The sequence below is a fragment of the Archocentrus centrarchus genome, chromosome 8 (assembly GCF_007364275.1).
Source record: "Archocentrus centrarchus isolate MPI-CPG fArcCen1 chromosome 8, fArcCen1, whole genome shotgun sequence".
In the NCBI taxonomy this organism is placed as follows: domain Eukaryota; kingdom Metazoa; phylum Chordata; class Actinopteri; order Cichliformes; family Cichlidae; genus Archocentrus; species Archocentrus centrarchus.
The window spans coordinates 3,420,115-3,446,743 of record NC_044353.1 but is presented as its reverse complement, the minus strand read 5'-3'; the positions used below and the strand labels follow the sequence as shown (position 1 = coordinate 3,446,743).

Genomic DNA, 26,629 nt, shown 5'->3' with positions numbered 1-26,629 from the left:
GCCAGCTTCTCCTGTTAGTTTCTTTGCTATAAGTTACACCTCAATTCATTTTACCCTCATTTGATAATCAGCAACTTTCAGGCTGAATAAATGAAGCCAGAGCTGCAGTTCCTCTGCTGTCCAGCAGAGGCTCCAGCAGTGAGTGAGTCAGTCCCTATAGACTCCCATGTTGAGACTTTCCAGAAGAAATGAACGTTTACAGCCTGATACTCTGTAACTAACCTGGCGTGGCCTCTTTGACAGGTGAAAGCATTTATAATGCAATTATGTGAGCAATAATATGGCTTCTGTGCGCTTCATTGGACTAACAGACCATCCAGGAAGGCTGAGCTCCAGTTTTTGAGAGTGGAGTTCTGGATTTGGATGTTACTGCTGAGCAGGTATCTGTGGATGCAGCCTGACAACCAAGCTAGCTAGCATTAGCTGCCAGCTAACTTTTCTATACAGTCTACAGATTTACATCAGTTTCTTCCTTACAGTCTGAGGATTTTAAACACCCAGCATTTCCTCAGTATGAAATCAGTTTTCATACTGATTCTGCTAAAGCTGCCCGACAGTTAAAGAAACTAAAGTATCAGTTTTAATAATTTAATAGACAGCTCCAGCCTCCTTATCCTGCTTAAGAAACTGATATCAGTAATCATTGCACAGAATTGCTGTATTTATTGCTTTTATTTGGATTTGGACACATTTGCTTGGCAGCAGATTTACATTAAAACACAAATGTTCTGGGCTCGATCTGTAGGCTGGGATTACTGGCCTCATTCAGGCTGAAATAAGGCAAACAGTTTGAAGTCCACTCATCACACCTGTTAATGTCACAATTTAATAAACATTTCCCTTTCAGTGGTTAAATACATGCTCTGCATTAAGAAAACAAAACTAAACAGTGGTTTAAGACCAAAGTTAAAGGACCATACTGGTGTTTTTTTTGCATGTTTTAGTTTGTTCACTGCAAACATAGACCTGGAGTTACTCAATGCTTCTCCCTTTTTTTCCATTAAAATATGAGAATTTCCATTAAAGACAAAACAATACATCACTTTTATCTCCCACATTTAACAGAAGGTAAACAGAACAAACTGAAAAAAAAATCCCTGCAGTTTCATTTTAAGTGAAGCTAAAATGAAACCTACATACAAATACATCCTGATCAGGACAGGTGAGGAAAGGTCATGAGGTCATTACGGGGGGCATCTGTTTATGAGGAGCAGCCAATCAGAAAAAAGTTGACTTAAAGGGGGGGAGGAGCTATTGGCTTGTTTCAGACAGGATGAGCCAAATCCCAGTGTGAGATAAATAAGGATCATTTTGAGCTGTGACTCATGCAAAGCTGCTCTAATCCAAAAATAAAGACATGAGCAGAATGTGCTTTAAAATAAAACTGCTCTTTGGGTTGATTCCCTCTGCAGCTGTGGATCAGAGGGGACTCTAATGTAAGGTAACCTTTCATGCCAAAAAGGTGGCACCGCAGACGTCCTGGACCCGAACCGGAGCCCACTGGTGTCAGACCGAAATGAACCGGGTTCTGCTCAAACATTCGGTCCAAACGGGCTGAAAGGTGGGCGGGTTCTCAAAGAGCACCAGCGCCATGTTGGTGGAAAAGACATCAGTGACCCTTTGCTGGATTTTTGGCTGCATGTGACCATGATCTGAATCTCTTTGGACTGTTTTCAAAATAATCAAAAATAATCAGTGTTTAAATGATTAACTTACATTAAATTATGAAAATCATTTTTAGCCATTTCCTGTCAGTAGATTGTTTGAAAATTATAATCTGACATTGGTACTAAAGAAGAGGCCATAATATATTTATGATGGTTAGCAGGAAGCAGCTCAAGAGGTCCTGACCCCCCCCCCCCATACCGGGTGTCAGGCAGCCTCCTGTTTTGTGGTTTAATTTGAATTCTGATTTCAAAATAAATGAAATTTAATTTGAACAAAAAAGAAAATAATGGCTTTGCTACAGTCGATGCTGAACAGGAAGACAATTTTAAAGGTGCTGATTAAGCTGCTGATCAAATGCCACGCCCCTCCTCATAAACAGGTGTAAGAGTGTGAAAGGGGTGGTTAAAGGTGAGTTCATGAAGCTACTCGTATGAATAACCATCACAGAAAAAAAGTTAACAGGAATAAAAACGTTTCTTTCTCTGGTTAACATCCACACAAATTTCATACCCACATGGACATTAACGAGTGGGTTAAAGGGAAAAAAACAAACAAACCATAAACACCAGAATGATCCTTTAAGTCATGTGACCTCCTGGCTGCTACTTGCATTCAGTGCTGGCAGACTGTAGACCCCTCGGTAAGAGCTGCAGCCTGCTGTGCTGTAGCTCCACAGAGTCTAACATTCATATCTGCAGTGTGAAGCGTCCTCTAAGGCACAGAGTTTCCAGTCTCAGCTGAATGCTGTGGGTGGAAGCGGCGAGCGGCTTTGGCGTCTCAGCAGCACTTCTTCCCTCTCTTCCTGCGGTCTCGGTCTCTCTGGGCGTTGATGTTCACGGTGTCCTTCTCCCGCTCCCGTTCCCTCTCCACTCTGTTCTGACTCTCCTTCTTGGCCCGGAGCACCATGTGGGTGAAGGCCATGAACATCTGAACAAAACAACAGAACACGCTGAGTCCTCGAGATTATCTGAAGAGGTCCAATGTCTGGTTCCCTAACCTTAGGACGTATCGGAGAGTAAAACCAAACACAGGAGAATCTCCTCACAGGGCAACACTTGAGACATTTTAAAAATGATGTCATTGATCACTGATCAGCGGAAGCGTTTCTGATTCTGGTAAATTAAAGGCTTTAATGAGAACATAATTGTGGATCAACAGAAAGCAGAAGCAGGAACACAAAGCACTACAAAGCATCAACTACTCATGTGTCCTTCAGAGAAATATCACAGGAATGACTGAGTACAGTCAAGTATAATCCTGCCTTATACTTTATTATTTTATACTTTGTTATTAAAAGGCGAGTAAGGACACGAGTCTGTTCTGTCTTTGGTTGGTTCAGAGCTCTGAGGAATCACAGTGTACCTGCTGCTGCTTTCACAGCATTCGTTGTGGAAAACCATTAAACTGTATTTATAGCTGCAGGATTGAGGAAGTTCAGAGTACAGATATAAACTCAAAGTCCCCTTAAAGAAAGTCCCACCAATCAGCAGCCATCGTGGTTAACTCCTCTGAGCAGTTAGTTTAAAGGCTGTATCTAAATGAATGGGCAGGGAGTGAGAACTTTCATTTCAACGGTCACAGGACAGAAAGAGTGCGTACGTCTCAGGCTCCTCCCACCAGAGTGCTCAACAAAAGCCACAGTGAGCTAAGCTTATTTAAGGTTAATCTGACTTTACTACACTAACGAGTTATTTCTGCCACCACGCAGCTGAAACTGGCCTGAACCTCAGCCGTGCATCAGCGCAGCAGCACGACTGGCTCATTCATTTCCGGGTTCGGCTGCTGATTGGCCCTTTGGGGACCGGGGCGGGACAACTGCCATCTCTGCTGTTACCAAAGTCTCCCACAGTAATAATCAGAGTAACAATCAAGATAATCAGGGTAATAATCAGAGTAATAACGAACAGCTGCTCTGAACTAAACCTGACTGAACTGTCTGGGTTTAAGCATTTCACAGCACTGCCACCATCAGGTCAGACTGAGAACTGCATGTTCAACATCACCCTCAAATCTTCACTCAGCAGCGCATCATTAAAACATGTTACCAGAAACCTTACGAAGAAAAACATTAAAAACAAAGGCTTTCATCATTTAATGGGACAAACTGCACATGCAGGAAATCTACACAACAGAGACAGAGCTGATAAAAACACATCGGGGGGTAAATTCATTATCTGAAGTTTGGACTTACCTCTTCAACGTTTATGTTCTCTTTGGCACTCGTCTCGAAGACACGGACACCCACAGACTCACCAAAACGCATAGCATCCTGGGTATCCACCTGTTTCCTGGAAGGGTCGTCATTTTTGTTCCCCACTGAGAAAAGAAGGAGGAAAATCCATCTTTAACCTCTTCCTGCAGGATGCGTCATAATGACCGATGCTGCTGTTTTGGAATAAATAAAAGCATCTTCTAAGGCCGGAGTGTCAAACTGGCTTTAGTTAATGAGCCGCATACAACTCAAATTCATCTCCCCAGGGTCAGAGCAGCAGAACTGCAGAATGACCCACCCTCCTCTTAAAAAAGTACAGCAGTCACATTTATTGAAACATGCATTTTCAGCAGTTTGTCCTCTTACACATTACAGTTCACAGCAGATCCGCAAAAGCACAAAACCTCTGCATGTACACAGTCTTTGGAACTGTGCAAGAATTTAATCAAGATTAATTATAAAACTAATGACTTAAATAACTTTCCTGCAGTTTTCACACATGCAGACTGGATCCTGCTCTGGGCCTCAAACCTTATGTTCAACACCCCTGATTTACTGACTTTTCATTTGTATCTGAAGGAGTTCAGAGACTTACTGATTGGTCAAGCAATTCAGAAATGGAGGACCCCATGTTTTTATGGACGTATTCATTCACTACACCCTCTACATTCTCAGTGCCTAATAGCAAGGCACTTACAGACATATGTATGGGTCAGTATCAGTCACAGGTTGAGGAAAACTACTCAACAGTTTGCAAAAGAAAGTTTGTTAAATACATGAAGAGAACTTAAATGAAAAGCAAGGAAAGGACCCAATACTCGAAAACACAAATCTTATTATGACAGAAGATGACGTAATTATGACGATGACACGCTGGTAAAATACACCCCACCCCCCCATGCAGCACTTTCAGTATTTCAGGATCAGAACAGAGACAGACAGAAATCTGCCTGCATGACAATGTAATAAAATATTCAAAGATGATGTGAAACTATCAACAGGACAAATTCAGAGCAGGATGTCAGATGTCTCTGTGTGTTGTTACAACAGTAAAATGAGCACGAGCGCTGCCAACAACCTGAAGGAGTGGCTCAAGGCAACAGCAACCACCTCTGAGGAAGGTATGCAGCCTGCTGCGGCTTTAAGACTGAAGCCTTTCAAACTCTACAAACTCTCAATCTTAAAGAAAAAAACTTATTCTAGAATATCAAATATCTTCTGACTGACTGCACCATGTATGCTTCGAATAGGGTTGTAAAATGTGATTTTACAGTCCTGTGGACAATAAAGCAGATTGTTAGGTGGTGAATTTAGCTGCATAAAATATTAACTTTAAGAAACTCTGCACTCCATTTAGCCAAAACAGTGAGGATGACAGCATCACACCGAGCTGAGCCGACGGGTTTCTGAGCGAACCTTCACACTGAGCTGACAGACGAGTGATATTTATCTGATAATAATTTCTGTTGCATACAGGAAGTGTTTCCTTCAGAGCTCACAGCTGACTTACCCAGGATCTTGCAGACATTATCACAGTTCTGGGAGATTTCATTCAGCCACCTCTTAACATTTACAAACGACTCTGGATTTGTCACATCGTAAACTATGATGACGCCGTGGGTGTTTCTGTAGTACCTGGTGACAGACGGAACAGAAGAAACTGAGAACCTCGGCAGCGCTGCTGCAGTTTTTACATGCAGTCATTCAGAGAAAATGAGATCATTACGTTGAGGTGATGGTTCGAAACCTCTCCTGCCCCGCCGTGTCCCAGATCTGCAGCTTCACCCGCTCTCCTTCGATGTCCACCGTCCGGATCTTAAAGTCCACGCCGATGGTGGTGATGTAGCTGCCTGCACGAGCCCAGAGAACCACCACCAAACATCACAGTGACACAGACATACTGCACAATAACCTCAATCCAGACCCCCCCCCCCCCCCAAAATTGTTTTTGGTTACTTTGTTATATGTATTTAAATATTCTGTATTCTGTGTACTCTTTCACACTTGATCGCTTGTACATTTTAAGGGTACAAAGCCATCAAGAGCTAAATGGAACCTTTGTTGAGGGAGCAGTTTCCAGCTGGTTGCTCTTTCCAGGGGGACTTCCTGTTGACCCCAGACATGGTTGGCAGCACTATCGTGATCACTGGTCTGACCAATTGCTATATTCTCTCAGATTGCATTACTGGTGCGGTGACCCCACCCCTCGGGGGCCGTAACACAAACAGTCATTTCACAACGACATCATTACTCAGAACATATTTAGTTTTTCCCTCTAAACCAGCAGCGTGTCGGTCTGTTATAGTGATGACAGTAAACCCACACAGTGTACTTCAACACACTGAAGTTAGTTGTTGGAATAGTAAAATAACTTTAAGAGTGTGTGTGTTCGTGTGTATAATCCCTGCTGTTACAGCTGCAGGCCCTTGTTGCCACCCCCACCCTCCCCACGCCAGCTCCACCAGGTCAGATGTTTTCACTAGTCTTGGCCTCCTGTCAGGACCGCCTGGCTCCGTTCCACTCACTCCACCCTTTAACATCCTCTCCCTGCCCTCGAGGACTATATTTGATTCCAAGGGAGCGACGGAGACACTGAAAACCATTCCAGCAGCATGTGGGGAAACACTGTCTGCGAGACAATCTCAAGCTTTCCCACAAACTAAAAACAACCAAAGTGAAATAAATCACGGTCCAGGCTCCAAAACAATGATCTACATCTCACAGGGAGAGGGGATCCCAGCTGGCTGTGACTGACCATCTGTGACACTCGAACCGCTAACAGGCCTGAGCTTAGAGGTCTGTGATTCCAACAAAGAAAAGCCATTATTTTTGGATCTGTCCTGAGATCAGAGGTGTTGAACTCAGTTTCAGTGATAAGTCACATCAAGGGCCAGACCAGCAGTTTAGTGACATGCTTTAATTTACTACATGCTGCATATAACACTGTTATAAAGGCTGATTGTGAATGCTGCACAACTTTCTCCAAGTCTTGGATGAAGAAGAAATAAAGGCCGAGTTTTTTCTGCTATGAAACTGGCAGCAACTAAAAACTGAAAATAAGCTGCAGCCGTTTCCTCTGCTGTGATAAAACTTTACAGCTTCATCACTTCGAGATTTGGCTCGAGAAATATTTTGCTGTAGCGGCACGCCTCTTTTCAGTTCAGCAGCTTTCTGCTTCTGTCCCATGCTCGACTCAAAAGAATGGCACAGGGTTGTTCCTAAAGGAATATTTGGACCAGGTTTGCCCACAGACCTTCAGTTTGACACTTGGGTGCAAGTACACAAGGCCTTTAAGAGGATATGAATATATGTGTCATATATGAATGGATGGATTTCTGTACACCTAAATCAAACTCTATACTGTAGATCCACCCCCCAAAAATATTTGCATGTTCAACCCCCCCCAGCTCCTGACATGTTAGGACAGCTCCTATAGAGACTGAGATACGAGGACTCATCCTGATAAAATGCTTTTATTTCTCTGCATGAAGCTGGAGTCTGCTGTGTGTTTAGTGTGAGCGGGTTTCACCTTTCATGTAACTCACCTGAGAAGGAGTTGTCTGCGAAGCGGAGCAGGAGGCTGCTTTTCCCCACATCTAAAGGGGGGAAAAGATCAGAGGGATGAGATTAATACCTCAGTTTGACCAAAGCCCATTATGTTTTATGCAAGGCTCCATTGTAACTTCAGTGACAGCCTCATAGCAGTAAAATAAACACATGGGAGGAGGTGAGATAAGGCAAGTGAAACAAAACACGAAATAAGGGCAAAGGTTGAACTCACACTGGAAATATGTGAGAGTTAAAAGTATGATTAAGAAAATCTGAGGCTGTGACCTGCAGGAAAAATCTGATGGAAGAAATCTGATGAAGCAGAAAGACGAAGGAATAAACTGAGAAATCAGTGGAAAAAAAAAAAAAAAAGACATTAAACTTAAAGGTTGCACACCTTTAACAAAAACAAGTCGTACGTTTGCTTTGCAGGGTGAATGTTTGCAACAGGAACTTTGGCGTCTACATCAAAATCAGTCTGAGTGGTTTCCAAAAACAAGACTAGACAGGACCCGTTCAGCAGGATCGGAGACAGCTCATTTATCAGAAACTAAAATCTGACTCCAACAAATGATGATAAAAATGAAAACGTTACTCTTCAAAGAAACATCTCTGACAACTAAAGGCACGAGAGCGGTGTCCAGTTTTATGGAAATTCCCAGGAGCTTCCTGGAACCATGTTTCCATCCAGGCGTGCAGCTCATCTGCAGAGAGACACTGAAATCCACCCACTGCTCTAAAATAGGTTCCTGCAGGGAAGAAGGTGACCGACGGTGACTCAGCACCTCCTGCAGCAGGCCTGTCATGGATTACTGAGCCTCACGGCCCCCAGCAGCTCCACAACTGCACAGCCTTCAATCCTCACGTCCCTCCACAGCTGAGCTGGACGTCTGAACCGTGTTTGTGCCTTATACAGATTTATCTGACGGTGTGTTTAAGACTTCCTCTGATGCACCCATGCAGGTTATAAACTCAGCTTCCTAAGCAAGCTACCTGCTGTTAATGATAACTCGTCCATATACGGCGACCAAAACAAAAATGCAGCGTCCAGAAACAAATGTGGTGATTTTAAGGTGGTTACGCCCGTCCTGAGTTCAGTTCTGTAACTCTGTGAGATGTTAAGTGTTTCTGGTTTCTCTGAGAAGTTCAGTGAGCCTTAAATGCACCGTTTCAGTACTGAGTTCTGTTCTAATTGATTTCTAATGTGTCAGCATGTGAGTGTTTAAAGAAAGCAACGTAACGAAGCAAAATGTAAAATCTCTTCCTGTTCTTATTTTTGAATTTAGAGTATTTGTTCTGCTTTTTCTCATTTCCTTAACAAAATGCAGCCAAGTTTCAAATAAGTTCAGTGCATGAACAAATAATCCCTGTGAACCAAAAGCTCAGCCTGCTGACTGCTCTGAACACGTTTCACTTTTTTCTACTCTTAGATCTGTATGATGTCATAAAGAGGCGATCACTCTAATAAGGAGATATCAGGCACAGAAGCTCCACCCACCTACGGTTCTAACCTTTTGTTTACAAGGGGCAGCCAATCAGAAGAAAACTCATTTAAAGGGGGAGGAGCTAAAACAGCTTGTTTCAGTCATAGGATGAATGGAGGCCCAGGATGAGAGAAAGGAGGATTATTCTGAACTGTCAATCATGCAGAGCTACTCTAGTTTAGAGCAGGAATAAAGATACAGAGCTGGAAATGAGCAGAACAGCAAGTCTGTAAAAGCAGGCAGTAAGAAGTGATGAAACAGAAGCCACCGAGTCTGTGGAGGGTCCTGACTGCAACATCTTTAGATTCGAGCCTCGACCTCAGATCCTCCGGTCGAGTGCTGCGTAATATTTCTGCATACTGATGCTGAGACCGGCTTCATCAGCACGCAAAGCTTCCCATTAACGGGTTTATTATGGTTCTATTCACCGTGCTAACTCCATGACACGGCGTCACCTCCTGAATCTCCACAGCGTGAGTGTGACACAGACACATTAATAGGAAACCAGCAGCCTAAATTTACTGGACAGTGGAAATGTCCTTTTACACCATGTGTTCCTCGTGTGGCTCCATAAAAAAATGATTGGACTGCAGATACATTTAAAGGAGTTAAAGTGTACTAACTGGAGTCTCCAATGATGAGCAGCTTAAAGAGATGATTGTAGTCTTTCCCTGCCATTTGGATGGCCTTGTGTTGAATTTCCAAGTAAAACCAGTTTCATAGGAAGAAGGTGATCTTCCTTCCCTCCACGTGCACATGCAGCGCTCGCTGTGTTCAGCCTCAAGAGTTTGTCCAGTAATCACAGGTAGCTTTCCCCTGCAGGAAGGAGGGCATTTCCAGTAATACTAGTTTCAGTTCTGATGTTCACATTTTTTTAAAAGTGAAACCACAGCAGCCAGCAGAGTACGCGGCACTTCGAGAGCTCTGCATTTATGATTCATGCTTGAAAGCCGAGACCGGCAGTATAGTTCCACCTTAGTTCCAGTCCCACCCGGTGACAATCCTGCAGGGGATTTCCAACCGCTCCTTCACAGTTGTGTCAGTGCAGCTTCAGCACTCCTCAGGTGTCACATGTGCAGGTCCTGGATAGATGGATTTGGCATCCCGTGGTTGCTGCACTGATCATAAATCCAGTTATCTCTCTGAACTCCTCACAGCTCCATCCCTGTTTTTGTTCTTTAAAGAAACTGAGATGTTCCTCTTTTTGTAACTGCAGCGGTTACATCTGCAGAGGTTTCTTTGACTCAATCCCTTCAGTTCCTCTGGTGGTTGGCCGAAAAGTCGCCCCTTCCCTGTTTCATTGCACGAGGAGGGTTCACCAGAAGGAGCTAAACCAAAAAGAGGAGAAAAGGCAGTGAGAGGTTATTCCAAATCACATCAGACTTCACACGATTATCACTTAATTTTCTGACTGGGTGTCCTGGCTGTGTCCCGCCTTAGCTGCCTGCAGTTCCTCAAACAGCAGCTGAGTCACCAAATATAACTCATCCCGCTTTTATCCACCCCCATCCTATAAGTTATCTGTGAACAACAGGAATACCAGCAGCTCACTGGCAGCCACTGTCCTGCTTTTATCGCCTTTTCCTCATTAGCACTTGTCTAAATTCTTCGAGTGACACAGTGGAGTTGAGCTAGCTAACGTTGGGTCGTTTTCCATGAAAACAGGAAAGGCTGGGACCTCGCTAATGCGCTAATCCAGCCCCGGGACGCCGGTCTGCTCACCGAGCTCCGCTAAGACAAGCGGAAATTTAAAGATCCGTCATGTGGCGGCAGGAACAACGACTTAAACATTAAAACTACACACTCTCGAAAGTCTTGTATTAATTTTCTTTCATTCGGCCCCAAATTCATATTCGTTTCAATTAAAAAAATATATCTAAATTTAAAGGAGGTGTTGGCTCTGTAAGGCACAGGAATTTTTTGAATAAAAGTTTAAATTACGAGCAGCCTTGCGTATCTATCGATGCCGAACTTTAGTATAAAGCATAAAGTTTGAAAGAAAAGTCTTGAATCTGTGTAACGTGGGGTTAAAACGCCTCTCTGTAGATGGGGAGAGGTTTTGCTCGGATTTTCGATGCGGTTTGGCCGATGATTCCCTCAAACATTAGCACAGCGTCTATGGACGGCTACAGGTCGTTGATTCAGCTCATATGTATATTTTTAGTGGATCTTTTTGACCCACTGCTGCCACAGCGCTTTCTAAAAGCTCCTCTTGCCGGGCCGCTGTAGGCTTGAAGGGACGACACGCCAAACTCCACGATAAATAACTCATTTTCTGTTAAATGAGACTAAAATGGCAGTCCCACACTTGGAGTCACTTGTGTGGACATGTAAAAAAACAAATCATGGTCGTGCTTCAATACGGCGCCGATAAAATAACAATGCTGACTTTCCTGTAGTTTTGTCCAGAGGTCGATGGTTTTAACGGTGAAACCACCGTGTAGGTGGGAACGCACAAGTGGGACAAAACGGATAAATAAATAAATATTAAGGCTGATTCAGCCGGAGTCAATAAAGACGCCGTGACAGCTCAGAAAAACGTTAATTTGTGTTTGGTACGGTGTGTGCTAGCAAGAAAACGTTCAAACTTCCAGATTTGTTGATCCAGCCTGGAGTGACGGCGTACGGGCCTGAAGCTGGCCTGCCAAGACGCCAGGAAACTTCTCCGTGCTCGGAGAAACTTTCAGCCTCCGTTTATTCAAAGAAAATAAACTTACTCAGGTCACGACGCGGTGCCCGGACGGTGGGTCATGTTTACAGACACTGCTCTGTCCCGGTTGGACTCCGCTGGCTCTCCGCTCCGGCGGTCGGACAGTCTCCCCGCCGACCACACCTGACTGACTGCAGCTGATGACCCACTCTCATCATCTGACGCTGCGTTCACTGGCATGTGGGAAAACCCTGCACCCGGACACCCAGTGCGTCCGTCCTTTCCTTCTTCTCTAATATATAATAAAATATTTGTTACCTATTTATTGAAACCGACAGAACACAAGACATGGGGACAAAACATTTACAAAGCAGCATATTGGCATAAAGCAGGGGTGCCCAATATGCCACCAGATCTGGTTCATTGAAGGGCCCAATCTGGCACCCCGGGGGGTTTTTATACAAGCTGAGAATTGAAAATAACAATGGCTTCAGTCTTGAAGTTTCAGTGCATTTCCCCCCTTAAGACTGGCTCACATTATGAGAGGTTAAGGAGTTAACTGACATTTATACAGCCTTTTTACTGACAAATAACAGAAATGTTTTATTATAAATGAACCATTAAATATCAGTGTTGCCCGTTTTCTACAGTGAATCCACATAAATGTACTTATTAAAGTGAAAGCATGAGTAACAGTGCTGACTGGTTTCTTTTTGAAAGGGTAAAAATAAAGCTACACAGAAGTAAATTAATAACAAAATTTCAAATTGATCTCTCTGTGTTTTAGTTTGAATTTATTTAAATTATTAGTGTTTTATTCTTTCTATAAACAGATGCTGCTGTAACAACAGAAATTTCCCTCTGGGATCAATAAAGTATTGTGATTTTGAAATTAATGCAAAGACAAATAATGCGCAATGAAAGTTGAAAACCCCCCAAAAGATGCAAAACAGCCACTAGGAGACGTTAAAATGACCCCAAATTGACACAAAACAACAACAAAGAGATTTAAAGGAGCCACATGTCTTGAAAGAAATACAAATCCATCAGACAAGGCAAAATAAAAAGGATGAGAGGAGAGTAAAAAATACAAAAAAACAGCTACAAAAGACACAAAAAATGCAAAAAAAGAAGCAAAAAACAACCCCCCCCCCAAAAAAGACACGTCACCCACAAAGACAAAGAGACACAAAATACCAAAAAAAGAGTAAAATAAAAGCCAAAGAGATGAACAATCCACTGACAATAACCAAATTAAAAACAAAACCAGAAAACCAGAAACAAAGATGCAAACCAACAGAAAAAAAAAATACTGCATTTTTAATGTTTTCACCTTACAATATAAACTCCACTGAGATCACACGTTTACAGCAGTCAGTCTTTTTCACATTGCTGATAAAACTGTTCAGCAGCTGTGATCAGTAAAGACTGAACACTAAATGATAAAGTGTAACCATAACTAAAATCCTCTAAATTAAACTCAGTTTGGTCTTCAGATGGAGTTATGCGTCTGTGTGAAGTTAAAAGTACCGATGAACACACACACCAACCGTGGGTGTGTTGACAGTTTCAGTATTGCAACAGCGACCTGCACTGATGTCCGGTCACACCAAGACTTCTGTTCACAGCTCACTTTCACCCTGCAAACAGCTGCTTCGTTATTCTGCTGACATTCTGAAGTAAAATGTCCCAATCGACTGTTTGCTGTGCGGGAAATAAAACAGCCCGATGACCAAACTGTGAACTTGTGTGTGTAAATGACTCAGAACAGCATCCGCTTACACAAACAGCATTACACTGAAGTTCAACACTCCATGCTTTTATTTTGTAATATTTTTACCATACATACTAATTATATAATTAATATTTTGCATGTTTATTTCCTTTATTCTATTTTTTTCCACCCCTACTTTTAGTTTTTTCCCCACTAAGAAACAGCCTGTGCTGCAGAGAAAGGTTGGCCTGTTTGGCATTTCAGTTTTATTGCTCCACCGGTGGATCATCTGAGCACAGCAGGCAGAGAGTAGCTGTGACTGAGATTTTAAACCCCTGCATTCATAAAGAGGGAGGAGTTTTTCCAGGGAATTTTAGTAAAACAGTGTGAACATTTATGTTGTTCCTAATATGAATTCTGTGTTGCAGTGGTTCTCTGGGGCGTGGGTAACAAGAGGAAAACAGGAAGTGAAACTGAACTGAATGAACAGGACCCATTTCTTCTTTCAGAAAAAAACAAAAAACAAAAAAAAAAAGTCAAATATTTAGAGTAGGATATTTGATATCTGATATTTGGTAATGCACAAAAACTGTTTGTTACAGTTTTTGCAGTTAAAAAAAGGCCAGACTGTAGATTTGTGGAATACCAAGCGAGTTGATGTAACCTTTATTTAACCAGACGAGTCGTTAAGAATATATTCTTATTTCCAGCAGCAGCCCGGCCTCACGGGGAAATGATGGCATGGCTAAAAAGAAATCTCAGAAAGTTAAAACATCTGAATCTCCACATACCTGCTGCTCAAACGCTGCCCCCCACTGGTCAAAGCTGTAGTTAGAATCTACAGGGTAACTACAAAAGTACCTTTAAAGTCCAACGAGAAGCACCGCGAGAAAACAGAAAACATCCAGACAAATAAAATTTACAATTGCCTTTTATTATTATTATTAATCATTTCCAACAAAGAAATTAACCACGTTTCAGGTTCCGCTCACATTAAATGGAAATCACATCTGTCACATGATAACCAAAATACAGACAGCTCGTATCTACAGGTGAAACGCAACAAAGAGTACAGGTACAGAGGAACAGCGCTAGAGTTACACATGACTGTGAGTGAAGGTTTCGTACTGAGCTCATAAAAAGAAATGTACACGCCAGCCTCGAGTCGTCGCTGCTTAAAAAAACAATGAGACCCCCCCGACACTCAGACCTACTGACTGCTGGCTGTTAAGTTTGCGATGTAGTCCAGTTCAAAACCACAGAAGAAGAAAGGTGTCTGCTATTGGTTCATTTTCTTCGCCTGCTGCTTGATGATTGGTTCGGTGACCGTCTGCTGCCACCCCTACAGGACAGATTTAAAAAAAAAAAAAAAAAAAAAAAAAAAAAAAGTTTTCTACTGTTACTCAAATGCATTAAATACAAATAAACTTTTATCCATATAAAATCTTTTCACAATAACCTGCAGCTTCTTAAAAAAAGACTGTACCAGCTGACACAGGAAGTGGTGATGTGTTTATCCATCTTTCTTTTACAGTTTATAGGCAGGCCTGTCAAACATACGGCCCACAGGTCTGAAACGGGTCGTTAAAAGGTTCAAATCTGGCCCCCTGGACGGCTTGAACCTTGGTCTTTGATCAGATCTACAGATTATTCTGCTCTGCGTTAAAAACTGCTGCACGTTTCAATAAAACAGCATTGGAAATGAAAACCTGTTACATTTTATTTTTATTTTTCTATAATTTTATTGAGAAATACGACATCAGTTGTATGAATATTTTCTGTTCAGTTGGATTTTTGTGGCTTACCTAACCTGTTAACTTGCAGCGGCCCGCCTGAGGGCCTTTTGTAGCGCTTTCCGAATTTGAAGCCTCATACCGTCACAGTAACGCTGCAGTCCACCCTTACGATGCTTTTATATGACAGACTAGGTCCTCCGAATTGGATTGACACCTCATTTGGCCAATCATGTTATGAAATGGATATTCCAGAGCCAGTAATATTCAGACAATGTCATGTGACTTCTCTGGACATGGCCCCAAATGTTCTCCAATTATTCTGATTGGTCAACTGACCAAAATTCTAAAACCACAGATGTATAGCCAATAAAATTCCTGATATGTTGGGTATATGGCATCTTGGGGTGTGTATTCACACGAATCCACTATGTATTCCATAGAGTTCAGGAACAGCAGCTGATTTAATTTGTGTGTGCTTTTTCAGGCGTTTTTGGAGCGACCAGTTAAGGGGTTAATATAAAAACGTGTCTGTGAATCCTACAGTGACTGCTGTTTCATGTTTAGAGACAACTACGATATTTATTTTCTTTACCACCTTCTCCTTATGAACACATTTAATGGTTTTTGGTACTTTTGTTCATTTTTTTTAAACCTTTATTTAAAATATTAAATAAATGACAAACTTTAAACCACTGTCACTGTGTGGCATTTAAATGTCACTGTGTGGTGTTTAAATGTCACTTGGTGCTTTACAGACCTGCGGCTCGGCGAGGACGCCGCAGCTCTCACGTGTCGGGGAGGAGAGTAACTGAGGGAGCGGGAATCTCTCAGGGAATCGGCCGGCACCCGGTGAGTCCTGGCAGGGCTGCGAGGAAAAAAAGAATCAATCTACCGCACTGCAACAGGTCAGCCTCACAATCAAATATCAGCCTTTAAATATGAAACACGCTGGAACTCGTGTCACGGCTCAGGAAGTGTCAAAGTTCAAAAAAGCAATGATAGTTACAGAGAATGACTATTCATGACAAAACTTACATTTAATTGGGCAACAACAGATTTTATCTGCCTGTTAAATAATAAAACAGAGTGCAGCAAAGAAAACAGTTGACTTTTAGAGCACTAATGTGATGCTTTTTATTTAATCTTAGAGCTAGTTTACGCTTGTGTGCCACAACTACTGAGTCTTAACAACTTTGCATCAGGAGTAAAAAAGCAAAAACAGGAAGTAAATGTATTGCTGAGGTTCTGAGTGGCCACACCCATTGTCCAGGAGAAGCCCGCATTGAGAGCGGCTCATTTCAAGCATCAGTATGAACTGTGTGGGTGCTGTGGTGAAGGGCTTCAAAAACACTTTGTGGACCTCGTCTCACCTCTTCTTCTTTGCTTCCTTTTCATCATCAGATGAGGAGGAGGAGGAAGGAGAGCTCTTAGATTTGGCTGTCTTCCTGTTAGAGAAAGTAATCCATTATTAGTGTGCCCACAGTTAACCACCACCCCAACTCTCAAATGATCAATCTGCCGTCTGCTCACCCTTTTCCCTGATCTGCTTCAGATTCTGAGCTGTCTGAAGAGGATGAAGATGATGATGAGGACGACGATGAGGAGGAGGAGGATGATGATGAAGAGGAGCTGGAGCTGCTGCTCCGGCTGGCCTTCTTGCTCGCCTCCTTCCCATTTACAGCGCTCTCATTTCTGCCTGTTCGTTCGGACGGCTGAGGGACGGCCGGTGGTGACTGCTTCCTGCTCGGACCTCGGGACGACTGTTTGGCTTCTGGTTGGCTGCTGGCCGAAGATGTTCTCGAGGTCACTTCAGAGCGACGAGAATCCGACTGCGAGCCCCTCCCACTTGAGGGTGGAGCATGAGAAGAGTCTCTAGAAGGGCCCTGTGAGGAAGAGGAATGACTTTTCTGCTCCCGCCTCTCGTCCTGGTGATCTGCTCTCCTGTCTCTCTCTGATGGTCCTCTCGCATCTTTCCTCTCTGGTGGTGGTGGTGGTGGTGGTGGTGGTGAGGACGAAGAGGAAGAGGAGGAGCTCGAAGATGATGAGGAAGAGGAGGAGGACCTGCGGGGTTGGGGAATAACTTTTGGCTGCAGATTTTCTTTTTCCTTCTCTCTTTCTCGCGCCTGCTCGACCTCTCTCCTCCTGGCCCTCTCACGCTCTCTTTCTTGCTCTCTTTCACGTGAGAGCGAGCGACTCGTCCTCCTTCGCCGCTGTGGAGATGGAGACCGCCGAGCCCTGAAGACAAGCAGGTGGACATTAAATTATATGAACATGTGGATTAAGCCCATAACTACTCTAAAAACAGAAATCTTAGCTGCACAGAGTGAGCAGACAGAGAGGACTTCTCCCTGCTACGGTCACGCTTTAATTTGGAAGAAAAAAGAAGTGCCTACTGTTGAACTCTGGCTAACTGAGCTAACAGACTTTGCACTTTGAGTAAATCAGATTCATTCTTTAGTCAACGCTCTCTGGGCCAAAGCTCAGAGAGCCAAGTAGAAAACTGTTCTGAGGTCAGCTGAATCCAAATTTAAAATTCTTTTTGGAAAACAGAGGACACATCTGGAAAAGCTCCATCAGTGCTGAAATGCCCGGGTGCTGAACCGGCCTGCCTGCAGTCCAGACCATCCACCAGCTGAAAACATTTGGAGCATCATGAAACCAAAAACACAACAAAGATGAGCCAGGACTGCCGCGCAGCAAGAATCTTCTATCAGACAAGAACGGGACAACGTCCCTCTCCCAAAAGTCCAGCAGCTGCTCCCCTCAGTTCCCAGACGTTTACGGACTGAAGTTAAAGCAGAGGAGATGCTGCACAGCGGGACACACGGCCCTGTCTCAACTTTGAGACATGCTGCTGCCATCAAACTCAAGTTTAACTTATTTTTTGTTTCTTAAAATGGTACATTTTCTCAGTTTAAGCATTCGATTCTGTGTTCAGTTATGAATAAAATATGGTTTCTATGAGATCTGCATTGTTTTTATTGACTATTTTGGAACTGGGGTTGTAAATATGATCAGTGTGTGCTCATCAGGCCAGATCACTCCCACCTACCCAAACATACTTTACAATTTACAACTGACAGCAAAGTACAGAAGTAAGTATTTTATGTATTTATATATGCTGCAGCTGTGTGAAGCATTTTAACAAGATCAGGCTGAACCCTCCATTCAGGACAATATCATTACATGCCCACAAGAGGCTGTTAAATAACTTCAAAATACAAATTGCGTGTTCCCATTTCTCCATGGGACAAAGCTGCCCTGCAGGCCCTGCACGCATACATGCAGGCTCTTTGCTTACCTGATGGGGGGGCTTCGCCTTCTTAGACCTCTAGAAGTGGACCTGCTCCGCCTCCTTGGACTTCTGGACCTGGAGCGCCTCCTCGGACTTCTAGACCTGGTCCTCCTGGCAACCCTCTCCCGCTCTCTGTCCCTCTCCCTCTCCCGCTCTCTGTCCCTCTCCCGCTCTCTGTCCCTCTCCCTCTCCCGCTCTCTGTCCCTCTCCCTCTCCCTCTCTCTGTCCCTCTCCCGCTCTCTGTCCCTCTCCCTCTGCCTTTCCCGGTCTGACCAGGTTGGAGGAGGAGAAACTCTTCTGGACCGGGCTGGGGGTTCCTGATACTGCCTGGGTGGAGTGCGACGGGCTGGTGAGATGGTGGAGGTCTTTTGGGGTGGAGAGCGTGACCTTCTGGCCAAGGGACTAGACCTTGTGGCACCTCTGGTTGGGACCCTGTCCCTCCCTCTTTCCCCAGCTTTCACCTCTGCTCTCCCCTTCCCTCCGTCAGTGTTGGAAGGAGAGTACCTGCTGCCGCCTCTGGTGTCTGCTCTGCTGGGTGGGGATGGAGGTGGACTGGGGCTATCCATCTGTGTGGGGCTGTAGCGCTCCTGACCTTTGGTGCGGGGCGGGTAATCCTCTGCAGGAGCTCTTTGAGGCAGTCTCTCTTTCTCGTGTGCATCTCCTCCTCCTCCTCTCTCCCTCTGGGAGCTTTTGGGTCTGTTACGTTCAGAGGCAGAAACCGAGCTTTCCTGTTTACCGTTAGCTATATACCTCTGGACGGCTGCCCCGATGGCAGATGGCACACCTTTCTCTGGACTGCCTTTCTCCCTCCCTGGTGACCCGATCTTCTTTGACTTGCCCTCATCTTCAGAGGATGCGGATGAAGAGGAGGATGAGGATGAAGAAGATGATGAGGAGCTATCGCTGTCACTGTCGCTACTGCTCCCGCTGCTGCTGCTACAACTACTACTGCTGCTTCCGCTGCTGCTCTCTCGTCTTTTCTCAGCAAGCTTCTCCCTCTCCTTAGTCTCAGGTTTTTCACTCATTGCCTTCTCACCAGGCCTCAATTCCTCTCGCCTGCTTTCTGAGGATAATTGGACCACCTCATCCCGCTTCCTCCTGCCTTCTTGGCCTCGGTCCTCTTCCCTCTGCTTGTTCAGATGCCGGGCCTTCTCCTTATTGCCCTCTTTGTCTGTTTCCTCTCTCCTCTCACTTTCTTTTCTGACAGGTGAGCGGGTAGCAGGTGACAGGGAGTCACGGGATGGTTGTCCATCTCTGTTCCTGTCATTTTTCTGCTGGTGAGGAGGCGTTTCTCTCTCAGGTCTCCCCGCACTGTCCTTCCTGTTGTCCCGTTCGTTTGGCACTCTTGACTGCAGATCTCTGTCAGTTCTGTGCTCCCTCTCTCCACTCCTTTCCCTCCTCGTTCTCCCTTTTTCAGGGGCAGGCGAAGGAGACGAGGAGTCATGTCTTATCTTTTTGTCCTGTTTGTTCCCATCTTTGCTCCTTTCCCTCTTGGACTCCTGCTTTGGAGGAGGAGGTGGAGAAGGAGATGAGGAGGAGTTCTGTCTTATCCTCTGAGGAATGCTCACCTTTCCTTTGTCCCTCTTTTCTCGGCTCCTTGACCGCCTCCCTCTCTCGATCTGTGGACTCACCGATTTCCTTCCCCTGTCCATGTCTCTGCTTCTGGAGCGCCTACTTCTTTCCCTTTCATTTTCTCGACTCCTCGATCTCCTTCCCCTCTCCATGTCTCTGATTCTTGAATGTTGTCCTTTGTCCCTCTCATTTTCCTTACTCCTTGATCTCCTCCCCCTCTCCATCTCTCGACTCCTTGATCTCCTCCCCCTCTCCATCTCTCGACTCCTTGACCTCCTCCCCCTCTCCATGTCTCTGCTTCTAGAGCGCCTACCTCTCTCCCTCTCCTTGCTTCTTGAACGCCGGGTTCTGTCCCTTTCATTTTCTATGCTCCTCGAACACCTTCTCTTCTCCATCATCTCCACACTCTGAGAACGCCTTCTTTTCTCCATTTCCCTGCTTCTGGAGCGTCTCCCTTTCTCACTCTCCTTCTGCTTGCTCGTGGACCTCCTTCCTCTCTCCCTCTCTGTGGTTTTTGCCAGCTGTGGTGGAGGAGAAGGGGATGAGGAGTCATGTCTCCTCTTGGTGGAGGTCCTCTCCATCTCACTTGGTCGCTCTCTTTCTCGCTCAAGATTGGGCCTCTTCTACAGGACATGAAAATGGTGTTTGTCACTTAAAGGTATTGATCACTATTTAAATAACATTATTAGTAAGTATTAGTGGACCACACACCCTCAGCCTTACCCAGTCCCCTCTCTGAAATTCTGGGCTGTGTTCCTCGTAGCCCCGTCTCCTCCTGTCTGGCGATCTGCCCTTTCTACCTTCATCCACATCCCTTCCAGTCTGGTCCCGTTGACGTGATCTTGGCGAGGGTGGAGATGGGCTGCTGCAAATGCATTGAGGGGGAGGGGGAAATAATTCCATTATGCTCAATATGATTAAAATGAAATAATTTGGCCCAAAATGGCAACACCTGCTTCCTTTTTATTGGACAGGCTGAGTTTCACAATTTGTTTCCATCCTGTCCATCAGAGTTTAAAGATATGTCACTCACACAGTCGGTGAACGCACACCTCAGAGTAACACTGATCGGTTAATAACAACTATACATCAACCAAGCATAACATCATGACCACCCGCCTAATATTGTGTTGGTCCCAGACTCCGCTAGACCCCTGAAGGTGTGCTGTGGTATCTGCACCAAGATGTTACCAACAGATCCTTTAACTCCTGTAAGCTGTGAGGTGGGTACGGCTGGGCGATATATAGTTTTTAAGAAATATCGATATATTTTCATACACAATATAAGATGAGACAATATCGTTTATGTTGATGTAGTCTATTGCCGGGTTTCCGTTAGCATCTACTCAGCATGGGTCGACTCGCCAGTCTTGTTTTGTTTCCACTGCAATTGAGTACCAACTTAATGTGGGTGGAGTTGATACAGCAGTGCGAGCAGTGGTCTCTTGCCATGATTTGTATGTGACTCAAAACACAACACAACAATAGACGAGACAGAGGTAAGCTAACACAGCTAATGCCAGTTTAATATCGTCATCATGCATAAGTCCCCTGGACAATGTTTTAGTGGATGAAGGTTATCATTAAGTACCTATACCGCCGTTATTACGGTAATTCAAAGTTCTCGTGATCAGCCGGCTCAGGCTCTGTGCTAACCAGCTGTTCAGCTCGTAGGGGCAGGTAACGGTGCTTCAGCGGCAATGGCCCAGCAGTATAGGGTTATAATATGTATGCTGTGTGTGTGTGTGTTTCAGATGACTCATGTTGCAAAACTACTGCTGCAAACTGTCGGTCTGGGCATTCCACCGGTGCTTTGCGTGCCTCCAGTTTCTTGCTGTCTGGTTTTAAAAATGTTCCCAACTTAGTGACTTTGTTGCTAGCTTGAGCAGCTTTTCAGACCCTCTGATGACCTTTTTCCAAAAAGCATCAAATTTAGCAACTTTTTGGGGGAGTTTTGGAAACCTGAAATCCCCCACTGTCGCCGTCTTGTGTACATACAGCTTTCGTACTGCGTCTGTTCGTACGCTTTGGCATCGCCTGGAGCCACAAGGGTCCTCAGCTGCAGGCAAGAGGGCCCCGCCATATCGCAACTCCATAGCAGAAGTTGGTTTGTATCGCAAGTCGTGGAAGTGAAATGATTTCGGGACCCTTTTGGAACTCTGTCAAAACACACATTCAGAAAGAGAAGCAACTCCTCCTCTCCGTTAGTACTGCACAGGTCTTCTTTAACTTCATACCTGTGAGCAGAGCTGGAGGAAACACTCCTGCTTCGCCCTGCCTTTGCGTTTGGGGGACTCGCACTTGGACTCTTTTTTCTGTCCTCCTTTGACACCTTCTCTTTTTCTTCTGAGGAACTTTAAAGAGGATAAAGGACAGAAAGTTACACAATGCTGTTCAAACACTCAGCAAACTAAAACTCAGGCACTGCTGAGTGGTTCTAAGGAAGAAGAGCCTACCTGTCTTCTCCCTCCTCTGACACCTCACTGTAAAACAGATTTTCAGGTTAAAAGTCAGCATGAAATAAAGAGGTGAAATATGAGGGAAAAACTGATGGTGTAATACCGTTTCTTCTTCTTCTTTTTGGATTTCTTCTTCTCTCTGCGAGGAGATGGGGACGGACTCTCTGAGCTGCTTGGAGAAGAAAAAACAAAGCCATGAAACCCCCACTCAGCAGTCCAAACCTTTTCTGCTTTCACCTGATTCATCGCCTCACCTGTCTCTGTTCTTATTTTTCTTTTTCTTCTTCCGACTGCGCTTCTTTGGAGGAGAATCGGACTCATCTGAAACTTCGATTAACCTGAGAAAGAAAAAGAAAAAAATAGATTCTGGATCAGAAATAATCTAAATGTTATTTCAGTGTCTGTTAGAGTCAATAATTTGATGTGCGTTCAGGCGTCGGAGCTGTGTTTCTGTATTTCCTCACGTATATTTCTTCTGCTGTTGCTGCTGCCTCTCCTTCTCCAGCCGTTCCTGCTCTCTCTTCTCTTTCTCTTTCTCCTTGCGGTCGGCGTGGAAGGACGATCCATCCACGTAGTCGCTGGCAATGCCAAAAGCAGCGCGAAGGCGGTCGTTCTTCTGCTGGTTGGCTGCAGCGAGGGCGTGAGTCTCTGTCACCCTGAGAGGAAACAAAACAGTTTTCTACTATCCACAGTGGTAAAAAAAAAAACAACAACAACAAAAACTGGGTGATTAACAGCTTCTCTCACACCATTTTCCAGAGTCACCCTCACTCAGCACAACACCTAACAGGTGCCTTTGTTTGCTTTAGGCACGTGGAGAGCATATACAGACCAGAAGCCTCGCACTAATATCAGTGCAACTGGACATCCCAGTGCCGCTCTAATATTAACACATGGGAGGATCTTTAATGCGTGCATGACAATTTTAGCCTCATTCTTTCAGTTGCAGCCCTGCTGCTGTTAAACGTTCTGAGCACAAGTAAAGAACTAAAAGAAATGTCATTCAAACAGACCGGTGTGCTTATCCTCCATAAAAACTGTACATGAGGACAGCAAGTACAAGATTTGGTGCTGTTTTAGGATGATATTAAAAGTTATAGAAAAATATGATTATCTTAAAATTGCTTGGATCCAACAGGGAAGAATTGAGGAAATAAAGCTGCTTCTAGGAATTGATTTAAGATTTCTTTAATTATCAATGAGGACATAAATGCTTACGTTGGTCTCTCAGTGGAGGTGGGCGCAGGCTCCTGCTTCTCCTGCAGCATCATGCGGAAACTGTTCACCTTCTCCTCGATCTCCTCAGCAGAATACCTGAGTGTCCAAACAAAAAGGAGGATTTAACAAAACGCAGAATCAGTATAACAACATGCAGTACAGCAAACACTTTATTTCTCCAACTGAAGAAACATGGATCCCCAGAGTTAAGAAGCAGAAACCATCAGACAGTTTAGCTTGTAAAATTAATTTTGATTTCACCAATTATCTTTACCCTTGCTCCTCCATCATGTCTTGCAGCTCGGCACACTTCACCTCCAGCTGCCTCTTCCGTTGGTGCTCCAGGATGTCGGCATTGGGCTGCCTGTTGAGCTGGCTCTCCAGTCTCTCCCGGTCCTTTTCATCCCGATCGCCACCGCGCTCGTCCCGCGGCCGCTTGACCCGCAGGCTCGACAGGTTGCGCTGCACGTAGCCATTGGTGCCGCTCCCCCGCGGAGTCGTCAGGCCAATCCCATTGTACATGGCTCTGCGAAGACATGCAGCAAGTGGTTAAACGGCATTAGCTGCAGTAAAATGCAATAATAATATGCTGAAAAATCAACAACAAAAGGAACTTGTAGTTTTCACTTGCAGCCTTAATAAGTGCCACTTTACACATTTCTCTACATACACTCACTGCAACAGCATGTCAGGTCCACTGATGGTGAAAATATGTATATTTGGAAATGAGCCCAAGGATTAAAAAAAACCCTCACTGCCACACGAATGTCTGGTTTTTTTTTTTTTTTTAAAGACAATGTTTTTTTTTTCCTTCATGTGAAAAGAGAATGTTAGAAATTTATGACTTCATACTCTCAAAATATTTTATTTTTTTCTTTGACAATTTATACTTTCAATTTTGACCCGGTGGTAACACATGGACCAAAACATAATGTAGCAGAGGGGTTTATTGGATTTAAGTCAGGCGGGTGTGCAGCCCAGTCAGTGGCATCAAAGACCTGCCTGCATACTCTGAGGCCGGGCATTGTGGTGCACCAGGAGGAACCCAGGGCCCGCTGCACCAGCGTAGGGTCTGACAATGAGTCCAAGGATTCCATCCCAATACCTAATGACATTCATTCACCAAGTGCAACACCCACCCAGCTTCATTATTATATGTATATACTTACTTTATTTTTTACAAAGTATATATTTTATACATTCTATTTTATTTCCTGTATATTTTTAGAAGTTCTATTTTATATTTTAGAAAGTGTGATTTACTACTACATGGCACTGAAGAGGAGCGGCCCTCTAATCTCATTGTACATTCAGTATAATGACAATAATATTCTGTTCTACCTACAGTCAAGGTGCTGTTGCCTAGCCTGCAGAGGTCTGTGTTGCTTAAATCTTTCTGAGCAGTGCAAGATATCAAAAATAGGAGTAAAAGTAGAATCCTAAAACTCTTAAAAAAAAAAAAAAAAAAAAGTACACAAATTTTTTAAAACTTCAAGTCTAAGCAAAAAACTCACAAGCCTACGCGTATACAGCTGAAAATAATTAAAAATAAAAAACAAAGTGTAGAATAAAATGGCAGAACTAGGGAAAAAAATCTGGGCTGAAAGAGAACATTTTCTACTTTTTTTTGATTAGGTCGATAACCTCATGCTGATGCTGTGAAACAGCATTTTAAGACCTTTTAACTGGAGTAGCGACCTTTCAGACATACTTAAGTGTGTCAGGGTTACAGGATCTATACCTTAAAATGCCTCTGCTGTTAATCTGCATCCCGAAGCGCTGAGGGCCTTACAATCATAAAATGGCAGACATAACATAACTAACAGTGACTGATTGGCCCTACCTGTTCACAGACTGAGTGAAACCTGCAGCGGGAGCGGTACAGGTGTATAATTAATTCGTTTTTCGCACTTGAGGCCGTTCAAGCGGCTATTTGTTGACGTTGGTTTGCCTGGAGCGTCGGTTTCCCGCGGGCTGGAGCAACCTCTGAAAGTGTGCCGCACGCCTAGCGATCAGTGCGCGTCTCCAGTCGGGTTTACCTTGAATTCTTCCCCAGATGATCAAAGTTTATTAGCGCTAACCGTGATTTTTATGGCGCATTAACACGTGCGCCAGAATAGGCCTGCTGCTGCGCCTGAATGCTAAAGAAACTCATTTTATGATGACTAAGACCGGCAGAAGAGACAGGATATATCCCAATCAAAAATATATTTTTAAATAACGGGCATAAAATCAGCTGCGCTGACATGCAGTTGAGTCACCGACGGGCGGATTTAACGCCATATTTCTAAAGGCCGAACCACACACGGAGGCTAGTTTAGCTAACGCAGTTGATACGTACCAGCTAGTTCTCCGGGCGGGGGCGAAGAGAAAACGTCGTCTGACAGAATTTGGCGGTTAATAACTTCAAGTACAATCACACACTTAAAGAAATGAGGATATAATAACCGTGTCTTTAAAAGTGTGCAGAGATAGAGAAACACTACTAGCTCCTTTAGCTCTCAGTTAGCCCCACTAGTCTCGAACCGCAGGAAGAACGAGATGGTCCCCGTGACGTCAGACGCACGCTTGCGCGGATAAAGAGTGATGCGTTCAAGCACCGAAGGAACGGTGGTACATTCAGAAACATATCAGTTTTTGTTTGTTTTTATGACAGCATAACGGTATTTTACATTCTATGTCGTAACTATTTTAATTATATAGAGACTAAAACTATTGCGTAAGTCACGTGTTAAGATGCTGGATTATCAGTTGAGCAAACAGTTGAGCAAACAAAGCAATTAACTAGTTGGACATATGTCAATCAATCAGTATATTAAAATAATATTTTAATATACTGATTGATTTTTCATTTACAAAATCCCATCCATCCTTATGACACCTGGGATAGGCTCCCTGCTGTCACAGGGCGGATGGATGGACGAATAAATGGATAGATGGGAAATACCCCACACTTAAAAAAAAAATAAAGAAAATTTGGTGCTTTACGGTACCCAGAAGCCCAAGGTGGACACGGCATTTAAAAATGATCGTCTCTAACCTGTAACCCCGGGGCTTTGTCCAGCAGAGGGG

General features: G+C 44.1%; 2 protein-coding genes across 3 annotated transcripts; both read right to left on the bottom strand.

The window, feature by feature from the left end:
- Positions 1–659: 659 nt before the first annotated feature.
- Positions 660–11,777, bottom strand: LOC115785101 (ras-related protein Rab-35). The gene is made up of 7 exons (XM_030736569.1): positions 11,631–11,777; positions 9,537–10,241; positions 7,426–7,476; positions 5,607–5,730; positions 5,391–5,515; positions 3,860–3,984; positions 660–2,595 (listed from the first exon to the last, which is right to left on the bottom strand). Exons 2-7 carry the CDS (start codon positions 9,589–9,591, stop codon positions 2,446–2,448), a joined length of 630 nt encoding a protein of 209 aa, XP_030592429.1. The 5' UTR covers positions 9,592–10,241; positions 11,631–11,777; the 3' UTR covers positions 660–2,445.
- Positions 11,778–14,190: 2,413 nt separating this feature from the next.
- On the bottom strand, positions 14,191–26,120 carry srrm2 (serine/arginine repetitive matrix 2). 2 transcript variants are annotated; one of them, XM_030736476.1, is made up of 14 exons: positions 25,899–26,120; positions 23,832–24,083; positions 23,558–23,653; positions 22,804–22,995; positions 22,594–22,677; positions 22,443–22,508; positions 22,337–22,363; positions 22,118–22,234; positions 20,604–20,745; positions 18,315–20,503; positions 16,544–17,248; positions 16,384–16,458; positions 15,771–15,878; positions 14,191–14,619 (listed from the first exon to the last, which is right to left on the bottom strand). In XM_030736476.1, the coding sequence occupies exons 2-14, from the start codon at positions 24,077–24,079 to the stop codon at positions 14,565–14,567; spliced, it is 4,104 nt and encodes a 1,367-aa protein (XP_030592336.1). In that variant the 5' UTR covers positions 24,080–24,083; positions 25,899–26,120; the 3' UTR covers positions 14,191–14,564. The 2 variants fall into 2 exon arrangements, with proteins under 2 accessions (XP_030592336.1, XP_030592337.1); XM_030736477.1 differs by having other exon boundaries at positions 20,604–20,742.
- Positions 26,121–26,629: the final 509 nt, after the last annotated feature.